Here is a 12,004-nt window from a genome sequence, read left to right as displayed (position 1 = left end):
TTTCAAAACAGCCACAACACTGGGTCTGGTTGGATCCAAGGGTGGTGATGCTGACAATTTAGGGAGTGTGCAGGGTCTCAATGTGCCTGCTCAGTCGCTTCAGTCATGTCTACTCTTTGCGACCCCATGGACTGTAGCCTGCCAATCTCCTGTGTCCATGGGATTCTCCAAGCAAGAATACTCGAGTGGGTTGCCACAGCCTCCTTTAGAGGATTTTCCCAACTCAGGGATCGAACCCATGTCTTTTTTGTCTCCTGCATTGGCAAGTGGGTTCTTTACCACTAGCACCACCTGGGAAGCAGGGTCTCAGGTGTCTTCTAATCTTGGTAAGTTTCTCTGGTCCCTTTAGCCTTGTCCCAGGTGGCTTTGTGACTGCTCCTCCATTGATTAGTGACTGTTCAGATCTGCACATTGGAACTCAGGGAAAGTCATGGAGGTTGAATGAAGGCTATTTCACAGAAAGGCTTTGTGCCCAGGAGCCCCACAGATCCTGCTCGGCATCAACCTCACGAGGCATAGAAGGTGACATTCTTAACACTAGGACAGACCTTCGTTCTCCCCAACACCCATCTTCCTCCCCAACTCTCTCCCTCACTCATTGCTAAAGCCACCCTCTGCCAGCACCCCCTGACCCCTGGCCCTGTGATGTCCTCCATTAGGTCCTTGCTGAAATGTCACCTGCTCATCTATGCCTTTCCTGAAAGTGAAAAGAAAGTGTTAGTCACTCAGTCATGTCTGAGTCTTTGCAACCCCAAGGACTGTAGCCCACCAGGCTCCTCTGTCCATGGGATTTCCCAGGCAAGAATACTGGAGTGGGTAGCCATTCCCTTCTCCAAGGGGAGCATCCTTATTGTATGGGTGCTGTGGTCTTCTCAACTTCCATTCAGAATGCAAGTCGTGGAGGGTCAGGACCAGATTGACTGTCCCCACTGTGTCTCTCATCATGTGAAATTAAGACTCTGGGTTCCATAGCATGGCTTCTACTGTGTTTTGGCTGTGTCCAGATGTAAGATTATGGAATTCAAACACAAGAGCCACAAGAATGTACTGTGCAACTTGGGGAACACAGCCAATATTTTGTAATAACCATAAATGGAAAGTAATGTTTAAACATTGTATTAAAGAGGCTTCCCTGGTGGTCCAGCGGTTAGGGCTCTGAGCATCCACTGCAGGGAGCAAAGGTTTGATCCCTGGTCAGGGAACTAAGATCTTGCATGCTGTGAGATCTGGTAAAAAAAAAATGTATTTAAAAAACCCACCAAGAGACCCAGAGGCCATGATAGGTGGCCACATGCAGGAGGGGGAAACTGCCAGAGCTGAGGGTGAGCAAATGTTTACCAAACAGGTTCCAGCAGGAGGCACCTCTCTGTAGTTGCACAAGGCACAGAAAGAAGTACATGATCAATCTCCACTTTTGGTCCAGTTGGGGGACCTGATCACAAACATGAAATACACCTCACACAGTGCAGTAAGTGATCAGAAAATACTCGTTTAATTTAATAGACAAAATTAATAATGCAGCCAAAGTGATGAGAAGAGTGCTGGATTTGGTGCCAAAAGTCCTGGGTTGGTCTTGGAACCATAGAGCAGAATTTAGATCCTGGATGAAACTAAATTTCATCTATCAAAGGTGTAGCATGTGTGGTTATTATAAGGAATCACGCTAAAGTAGCTGTGGCTGAAATAATGAAATCAGAAGGGTACACATGGATTAGCTGGTTTTTTTAATACTGATATTTTATGAATATGTAATATATCCAATTAATTTAGTTATTATAAGCATTAGCTTAAAGTTTAATAATATTTCACCTCAATCAAGTGATATCTAGTGAGAGGCATTTTCTTCAAAATGACCATGGGAAATGTGGGTAGAATCAGTGGGTAGATAAAGTCACCATTTGTTGGCCTTTGTCTTATTTGATAGAATATTACTGAAATATTATTCTGTAATTTTTGATTATTCATTATGACATGTTTAAAGCAATTAATGTGAGCTACTTTGTTTTCTTGATAATTAGATGTAGTGATTAGAACATGTTTTATGTTACACTGGAGTTTCTTAAACTTTTTATTTTATATTGGAGTATTTTTGTATTTCCTCTTCTTTGGGATGGTTTTGGTCACTGTGTCCTGTGTAGTGTTATGAACCTCCATCCATAGTTCTTCAGGCATTCTCTCTATCAGATCTAATCTCTTGAATCTATTTGTCACCTCCCCTGTATGATAGTAAGGGATTTGCTTTAGCACATATGTGAATGATCTAGTGGTTTTCCCTACTTTCTTCAATTTAATTTTGCAATAGGAGCTCATAATCTGAGCCACAGTCAGCTCCAGGTCTTGTGTTTACTGACTGTATAGAGCTTCTCCATCTTTGGTTGCAAAGAACATAATCAATGTGATTTCGGTATTGATCATCTGGTGATGTCTATGTGTAGGATCATCTCTTGGTTTGTTGGAAAAGGGTGTTTGCTATGACCAGGGTGTTCTCTTGACAAAACTCTGTTAGCCTTTGCCTTGCTTCACTTTGTACTCCAAGGCCAACCTTGCTTGTTATTCTGGGTATCTCTTGACTTCCTACTTTTGCATTCCAATCCTCTATGATGAGAATCACATCTTTTTTTGGTATTAGTTCTAGAAGATCTTGTAGGTCTTCATAGAATTGTTCAGCTTCTTTGAAGTGGTTGAGGCATAGACTTGGGTTACTGTGATGTTAAATAGTTTGCCTTGGAAATGAACAGAGATCCTTCTGCTGTTTCCAAGTGCTGCATTTTGTACTCTTTTTGTTGACTATGAGTATAGCTGATGAACAATGTTGTGCTAGTTTCAGTTGGACAGCAAAGGGACTCAGCCATACGTGTACATGTATCCGTTCTCCCTCTATGGATCAACTGTTGATGATGATGATGATGGCCTTGCCATGCATTTTGCAGACTCGGACCAGTCCCATTGCTGCTTCTTGGTCCTCATTTTCCTTGTCTGTGAGATCAAAGGCTGGCTGTGAATGATCCCTAAAGGCTGATATTCCTTAGTTTCTACTGTGATCTACGAGCTGGGTTTGTAGTATGTGCCTTGTGAGCTTGAGCAAGTCACTTCCTACACCTGTTTCCTCACCTGCAAATTGGTCCTGGGCTGGGGTCGGTGCTCTCCAAGCTCTTCCCACTTGAAAACTGTGACTCTTGAGGTGTTTGTGGGAGACACCTAAGAAGAGGTTCAGAAGAGTGGGATGGAAAATCGAGACCAGGGAAGTTGGGGTGCAGAGGCATAGCATCCAGGGGCTTGGGAGGGGCATGGAGGTGGAGCCAGGAAGAAAGGAGGATGGGGAAAAGGGGTGTCCTGAGTGAGTGGAGCAGGGCCTCTAGAAGAAGAGGAATCTCGTTAAGAAGTGAGGATTCTGAGCCAGTAGGTCTAGATTCATGCTTGTGACTTGCCTGTTTTCAAGCTCCCAGGTGAGACAGCGGGGTCCAAACCACTCTTTGAGTGACCAGGAAGCATGCTCTGTCCTCAGCTTGGTGGCAGGGGGCCTCTTAAAGAAGGAGGGAGAAGCTGATCTGCTCCCCATCCCCAGGACCACAAAGCAGGGGAGGTTTTTCCATGGTTGTTCCCCCCCCATCCTCCCCGCACACCTAGCCCCAGGTGCTCACGCACAGCCACACACACATACACACACACACACACACACTCACTCTTCGATGCCCTGGCCTCTCCACTTTGCTGTATCAATGCTTCCATCACTGACTGGCCTTCACTGCAAAAGCGATTCTGAGGGAAAAGAATCTCACACCACGTTTTCCAGGCCCTTGCTGTCTGGCGGTGATGATCCCGGAGGAGAGGGAGGTGGGGTGTCTCTGTTGTTGGTGGGCGGTGATGTCGTGGCCAGGTTTCCCCACGTCCCTGGTCCTGGGGGCTGAGGTTCTGCTCCCCGCCCCCACCCCGTCAGAGGAAGGGCTTCCCACCGAGTGTTTTTCTCATCTAACCTCTCCTCCACCATCACACACACACACACACAGAGCCTCCCTCTCCCCAGGGCCGCTGCCATCCTGCCTTCCTTATGGAAGGGCCCCTTTTTCTCACCATCGTCCACAGACACATGTTTGTAAAGCACAGGAGGATGCGCAGTACACGGCTGAGGCTGCCACCGGCACCCCCGGCGGCCTGGGACTTCCACACGTGGCCACATCTGCAACCCATTCCCCAGCGCAGCCCACCCAGGTGTCATTCACGGGCTGCAGGGGCCAGAGGCTCCGCCCCTTCCTCTCCCCTCACCCCCGCCATCCCCTACCCCCTTCCTCCCTGGTTTCCAGGGAGGGGATACCGCAGTCTGGGGCAGTGTGTTTTCTCACAGGAACCTTTCACCTGGCCCGTTCTCTCCCCATGTTTTCCATTTTATCCTTCCCAGCCAGCACCCACCCCTCCTTCCCAATTCAGAGGGGATGTGACTTGAACCGCCTCCTTTTGCAGAAAGAATTCAAGAAAGAAGACTCCACTTGATGGAAAGGAATTAGAGAATTGACTTGAGGAAGTTGCACACCTAGCCAATCCCCTCCACCTTCTGCCCCTCACATCCTTGTGCTTCAGGGAAACGGCCCTTCTTTGACTGTGATGGGAGGGGCGAGGGAGTCTCATTGTTCTTAGGTTCTGGAAAAAGGAAATGGGACTGGCCCTCCAGGCATTTTAAATCTCCTTTTTCCACAAACTCTTCCCTAGCTCCTCTGCTGTCAGTTGTGTTCACAACTACACTGTTCCTTTGATACAACTCCATCACTAATTATTATTTACTATTTACTATGGTTGAACTTACCCCCATAGTAGAGTGCAAGCTCCCTAATGAAAGGAATCAGAACACCTGTGTCCTACACCATGCATTCACTGTTTGTCTTCATTTCTTTTCTTTTTTTACATTTTTATAGATTAGCTTTTATTTATAAGACTTCTCAGTGATAAAGAATCTGCCTGCCAAACAGGAGATGTGGGTTTGATCCCTGGGTTGGGAAGATCCCCTGGAGAAGGAAATAACAACCCACTCTAGTATTGAAGAAGTGAAGTGAAAGTCTCTCAGTCGTGTTTGACTCTTTGTAACACCATGGATAAACAGTCCATGGAATTCTCCAGGCCAGAATACTGGAGTGGGTAGCCTTTTCCTTCTCCAGGGGATCTTCCCAACCCAGGGATCTAACCCAGATCTCCCGCATTGCAGGTGGATTCTTTACCAGCTGAGACACAAGGGAAGCCCACGAATACTGGAGTGAGTAGCCTATCCCTTCTCCAGTGGCTCTTCCCGACCCAGGAATTGAACCGGGGTCTCCTGAATTGCAGGCGGGTTCTTTACCAACTGAGCTATCAGGGACTCCCTACTCTGGTATTAATGCCTGGGAAATCCCTCGGACAGAGGAGCCTGGCGTGCCTCAGTCCATGGGGTCACAAGGAGTTGGACGTGACTTAGCAACTAAACAACAAACAGGTTTTACAATTTCTTGTAATTGAATGAAAAAATTTTAAATTCTATGATGCTTTACAATTTCCAGAAGTTTCACACACATGATTTAATAGAATTCCATAATTATTCTTTTCCCCACCCATATTGCCCTGCCCCCCACTGACTGGTAACCTTACTCTGTGTGTGTCTATGTGTATGTGTGTGTGTGTGTGTGTATTATAGGCCATTTCGAATCTAATAAAAGGGAGAGACACTCTCTCCTGGAAAATGCCCCCGTGTAGGAATTTGCATGAGTTTCTGGGGTTGGCAGTGCCTTGTTGTCCCCCAAGTTAATACTGCCCATCACGGCACAGGGTCTAGCTGTAGTTAGGCAGCAGCCGTCCACTGACCTGTGACTCTCCCTGTCTTCCCTAACAGATCGCCTTGACTTTCTCCATTGTCTTTGGGGTCATTGTCTATCGCATCACTACTGCCGCTGCTCTGTCTCTCAACAAGGCCACACGCTCCAACGTCCGGGTGACGGTGACGGCCACGGCGGTCATCATCAACCTGGTGGTCATTCTCATTCTGGATGAGATCTACGGCGCCGTGGCCAAGTGGCTCACCAAAATCGGTATGGAGTTGCCACCTCCCATGCTCCCCTCGAGCCGCATAGGGTGTGGTCAGTTCAGTGTGTGCAAGGGGTCTGGTCGCAGTGACCCAGCATAAAACAAAGGAAGTCCAGAGCACTTGAAGTGGAGAAAGGAGAAGGATCAAGGTGTGTCCTTGGAGGGTCTCTGCCCAGGCAGGAATCTTTCCTGGAACATTCTCGATCAGTAGTCCTCTGGCCCAAGTTGATGGCCTCTTTATCGCCCAAGAGCAGTCATGGGGTCTGTTCTTTCTGCTTCCCTGGTGGTTCAGTGGTAAAGAACCCACCTGCCAGTGCAGGAGATGTGGGTTCCATCCCTGTGTCGGGAAGAGCCCCTGGAGAAGGAAATGACAACCTACTCCAGTATTCTTGCCTGGGATAATCCCATGGACAGAGGAGCCTGGCAGGTTACAGTCCATGGGGTCACAAAGAGATAGACACAACTTAGCCACTGAGCATGCTATTCTTTTTAGCCTAAGTTAGAAGCAAAAGGGCTTCAATACTTCCTGCTTAAAAAAAAAAAAAAAAAAAAAAAAAACAAGAGTTCTCATTCTCCTTATTTTCCCAGCAACATTTACAAAGTTGGGAAAGTCTCTTGATACTTGAGCCCAAGAGAGTCTTATCTGCCCCCATACTGTCAGAGGCCCCCACAAATCCATGCATTCCCCAGGCTCTGAGCAGACTTCAAAGGGGTGTATCGGGCTTCCCAAGCTCCCAGCCAGTGAGAAAAATGCAGTGGCCTCAGCTTTCAGACGTGTCATTCGAGCTATAAGCTGCTATTGCTTGAGCACCACTTTCCGGCACTTATGCTTCTTAGATGGGACGGGGCAGGGAGGGCGCCGCAGGGAGCTGAGACCCTCTCCTCACTGTCTTTATCCTGGGTGGCCTGGAGGCATCTCTTTCCCTCTCTGAGTCCAGGGACCAGTGGTCTCAGCCTCTCAGTAACCTCAGGGGAGTGAAATTCGTGAAGGGATGTTTTTAACGTGCTATCAAGTTGTAAATGGACACTTGACCGGATAAACCCCCTCTTCAAGGGAGCCTTTCCTGGGGCGCAGAGAATTCCAGAAAGGTTTCACTAATGGCAGTGACTCTTTCAGTGCCTTCTCTGGTGTGGCCACTTCTCCTGGTGGGCAGTGAATTTGGTTTCTGTGTGGAATGTAGGCAATTTACCGTCTGGCCGTTCTGCTGTCTTTGGGCATGTGTGTGTTTATATAGAAGTGTTATCTGGGTTCCTTCATATGTTTCTTAAGAAAAGTGGGCAGAGAATTCCACTTCAATGTGTTTGTCAGTGATTCCATAGAAGCACTTAGGATGAGTCTTCCATGCCCCTGGGGGCTCAGGGGAGGCTCCACGTGGGAGGATCCAGTTGGAGAGCTTGGAGATCAGTGGACGTGGACCTTAGACAGGCATGTGCGGAGGGAGGAGAGGAAGGTCCTTGGCAGAGGAATCAGGATAAGAAATCTGGCAAGGAAGGGGAGATTCGACAGGAAGTAGCACATGGGCTGGGCTTGTACGATGGGTAGAATTGGGGGACTTAAATGTGAGAGAGTTGAGGGGGCAAAGCTCACCAGATGGAAGAGAACAGGAGGTGTGTCCAGGACGCTAAGGGGAGCCCACGTGGTGGTGCTCCAGGTCCTGGCTTGTCCAGGGCACAGCATGGTGGGACACCAGGCCTGGAGAGTTGGCTGAGCCCAGATATTTTGGTGGAGGACTTTGGATGTCAAATTGAGGACTCTACTGATGATGGAAAAGTATTTGCTCAAGTTCAAGGCGGGGTGGAGGTGCTGTGGTAAAGAACCTGCCTGCCAATGTGGGAGACCTTGGGTTGGATCCCTGGGGTGCAAGATCCCCTGGAGTAAGAAATGGCAACTCACTCCAGTATTCTTGCCTGGGATGTTACATGGACAGAGGAGCCTGGTGGGCTACAGTTCATGGGGTTGCAAAGAGCTAGACACAATTGAGCATACACACAAGGGGCATCCAGTAAAAAGTACCATCCTCCTGGCCTGATTACTGAACCTGCTGAGAAATAAGGTGAAGGCAGATGTAGACAAAAGCCAAGTTTCAACTTTAAAGCTGAAAAAGGCTACACGGGAGAAAGCAGCTTCGCAAGAGAACTAAACCGGCTTCCTATTCCAGGTTCCAGACAGAGTGGCGTCCCCTGGCAGGCAGCAGTGGGTGGGGAGGCCCTGCAGGTGTTAGGACATGGCAGGGTGGGCACAGAACAGCTTCTGCCTCCTGCAGGCCCTTTGCTTCCCCCTAAAGGGCAGAGCAGAGGGGCAGGCGAGGGTTGCCATGTCACCCTCCACTCCAACCATCTGAGAGGAGAAGGAAGGAGTGAAGCAGAGAGACAAGGCAGGGACTTAGCTAATCACACTCCCCTCAAGTGGGGAAATGCTGGGAGTGTCCCCCTGTATGCTCCACTCATGGGAATTCTGTCCTGTCCCCTCTGCCATCATCCCCATCTTTCCCAGTATTAGACCAGTGCCTGAGTGCAAAGTGGCTTCAGTCGACTGTTTGTGACCCAATGGACTGGAGCCCGCCAGGCTCCTCTGTCCTTGGGACTCTCCAGGCAAGAATACTGCAGTGAGTTTCCATTTCCTTCTCCAGGGGATCTTCCCGACCCAGGAATTGAACCCACGTCTCTTACGTCTCCCACATTGGCAGGCGGGTTCTTCACCACTAGTGCCACCTGGGAAGCCTGTATTAGACCAGATGAGGCTGTGTTGTAGAATCTCAGTTGCACACTACAAGGGTGTGTATTGGTTCTCGCTCACGCAGCATGGCAGGGCAGGGTCTCTGCTTTACAGAGTCACCGGGGACCCAGACTGACGGAGGCCATGTGGGCACGTGTTAGGGACAGAGAGTGCTGGAGGGTCACGTGGAGGCTGTCACAGCGGTGGACAGTTCATCACCTCTGCCCACAGCATGCTGGTTAGAAGCGGCCTGATCAGGAAGAGGCTGGAAACGTGTGGAAGCTCGTGGACATTCCATGACCAAGAAAGGTCTCTGTGACTCACTCCAGCCAGGCCACACAGCCCTGGAGAGCTGCCCGTCCGCCTGACATCTCAGTTCTCTCCTCCCCAACTGGCTCCCTGGTAGATCTTGGCCCATGCTTGTTGGTGCATTTACGGGTGAAATACATCTCTCTTTACACTCATGCACTCAGATTGTTTTTTTTTTTTTTTCCCCAAGGAATACCATCAGGCAAGGCATTCTGTAGGCCACAGGAGAGGCTAAAGCGAACTTTTATGCATTCGTGGTTTCAACCGTGCCTGCTCACCAAAGGATTTGAGGAAATGTGAAAATGAACCGGGGAAGGACTTCCCTGTGGTCCAGTGGCTAAGACTCCACCCTCCCAATGCAGGGGGTCTGGGTTAGACCCCTGGTCAGGGAACTAGATCCCCCATGCTGCATCTAAGATCCTGCATGTCACACCTTAGGGTGCCATGTGTCCCATCTAAGAACTGGTGCCACCAAATTAAAAAGAGAGAGAGAGGGATGAACCTCTCTCTTGCAGAGTTGCCATGATGGAGGGGTGACTGGAAGATGTGTCAAAGAGATCCAAAGACTAGAATTGTTCTTACTGGCAGAGTCCACACACTAATGAGACAGTCACACACAGCAGGGTGTGACCAGCCGACCTTCCGGCAGAGGTGTGGTTTCAGAGGCCCCAGGCCTGCAAGGAACATGAAACTGAGGATAAGGTGCCTGATGGAATGAGGGTCCTGCCAAGCACAAGGGCTCCCTTTGCCTTCTCACGCCGGGTTTAATGCCCGTCTGGCATCCTGCCCCTGATCTCCTGGTGCGTGAGGAGGTGGTGACCATGTGCTTTGCTCACCAGGTGTAAACAGCTGGGGTAAACAACCCCAAGAGTTCCTGAGTGTTTCTTGCAAAGCTGGGCGATGAAAGACCCATTCCCTGGGAGGTCCCCGGACAGGCCCCGGTCTAGGCCTAGCTGAGGTCCATCTTGCCACAAATATTTATAACAAAAGACAGAATTTGTTAACTACCTTGAGTGTGGTGGATGGACTCCGCAGTGATAGATAAAGACAGAGATTGTCTACCTGGTGACCAGAACAACAGTAGTCGTGGGTTCAGGCGCAAGACACACCATCACCTGGAGGCAACAAGGTCTTGGTGGTTGAAGGACTGAGCAGAAGCCCATGGTGGTGGCAGGGGGGCGGGCAGGTGGGGTTGCTAGGGAAACAGAGATGCTTTGAGACCTTGTTGGCCAAGGCACACTGTGCTAAGTGTGTGGCCTGGTTCAGCAAGCATCAATCCCTGACGTTTGTGAGTCTCAGTGAACAGGTAAGACAAGGACTGTCTTAGTTCCCAGTGATGTGTTCTTTCCTGGAGGGGTCACAGGGTGTCATGGGGAGAGGATCCAGTTCCTGGAGGAGGGAAGAAGCAAGAACGGGGCAGGACCACCCAGGCCAAGAGGAGGGGGCTTGGCTTCTTGGGAGGCCAGGGTCTGAGGCAAGACCCTAGGGTCAGCAGGAAGATCAGCTCAAGGCAAGCGTCTGTCTTAGTTTGTTCTGGCTGCTATAACAAAATACCGTGGACCGGGTGGTTGGCAAACAACAGAAGCTCATGCCTCAGGGTTCTGGAGCCCAGGATGAGGGCACCAGTGTGGACGGCTCCTGGTGAAGGGCCTCTTCTGGGCTGCTGATGGCTATCTCCTCGCTGTGTCCTCAAGGGGTGGAAGGGGCTGGGAGTGCTGCAGGGTCTTTTATAAGGGCGCTCATCCCATTATTTGGTGGCTCAGCGATAAAGAATCTGCCTGCAATGCAGGGGATGCAGGTTCGATCCCTGGGTCAGGAAGATCTCCTGGAGGAGGGTATGGCAACCAACCCCAGTATCCTTGCCTGGAGAATCCCATGGACATAGCAGCCTGGTGGGCTACAGTCTCTGGGGTTGCAAAGAGTTGGACATGACTGAGCAATTAATGCTTCCAGTTTCACAATCCCATTCCTGAGGGCTCCACCGTCATGACCTAAGCACCTCCCAGAGTCCCCACCCCCTCATACCATCACCTCTGGGGGGTTAGGGTTTCAACTTGTGAATTTAGGGGAACACAGACATTCAGACCATGGCAACTTCCTCCGTGGGTCAGGGCATGGGGTGCACTGTGCCCTTGATGGCGAGCTTCTGAGCTTGCGTGTTGTGGAGCAGGATGTCCACGGTCTCGTCGTGACCCACGTGGGCCTGGATCTGGCTTAGCCTGGAAGGGGCCCCCGTTCATCCTGTAGCTGTAGGGATGACCTCTAGCTCCAGGCTGAGTGAGGAGGGCAGGGCTGACACCAGGCTTCATGGCTGAATGATCCAGCTGCCATCTGCTTGTCGTCGTCAACATGGTTCCCTAAGTCCAGCTCCTCCAGCTCCTTCTCCTCCGTCTCCTCCCCCCTCTCCTCCTCCACTTCTCCCTTCCAAAACTCTGCCTAGTTCTGGATTGTGTGTGGGGCTACAGATTCCTCCTTACACTTCACCAAGCCTCTCCTAGTTACAGGGTCACTAGTCACTGTGTATACCTGACACACAATTATTGTATCAGATCAAAGCCTCCAGTTCTTAGGAAAAGGCTGCATTTGTGACTTTGTTTAAATAGCACTATAGCACTAGTACCCTGCTCCTGAGCATCGCTGCCCTGGGGGCAGGGAAGTGACGGAAGGAGAAGAGGGGAAGAAAGGACTTGATTTTCTGACACCGGTCGTGTTCCTGGCAGGCATTTTGCATACAGTGTTTCATCCAATTTTCACAATAGCACTTGGTCGTTTCTTTTATTTTACTTATGAGGAGTCTGAAGAGGTTTAGAAACTTCACCAATGCCCATGGTTAGTAGTGGCATGTGTGTGTAGACACACACACACACACACACACACATACACACACACACACCCCTGCCGAGTTCTGCTTTAAGCACGTCATGTACCTTAGTATAT

General features: G+C 49.8%; 1 protein-coding gene across 2 annotated transcripts in view; it reads left to right on the top strand.

Moving 5' to 3' along the window:
* The window catches only part of ANO2 (anoctamin 2), a 336,156-nt gene that overhangs the window by 263,514 nt on the left and 60,638 nt on the right, over window positions 1–12,004 (top strand). For both annotated transcript variants that reach the window (XM_043882141.1, XM_043882142.1), the window contains exon 16: window positions 5,852–6,047. In XM_043882141.1, the coding sequence (XP_043738076.1) occupies window positions 5,852–6,047 (196 nt within the window). The remainder of the gene's footprint in view (window positions 1–5,851; window positions 6,048–12,004) is intronic.

Source organism: Cervus elaphus, chromosome 22 (genome assembly GCF_910594005.1).
Source record: "Cervus elaphus chromosome 22, mCerEla1.1, whole genome shotgun sequence".
Taxonomy (NCBI): Eukaryota; Metazoa; Chordata; class Mammalia; order Artiodactyla; family Cervidae; genus Cervus; species Cervus elaphus.
Note: the sequence above shows the minus strand (reverse complement) of the source record. Positions and strands in the feature narration are given on the sequence as shown.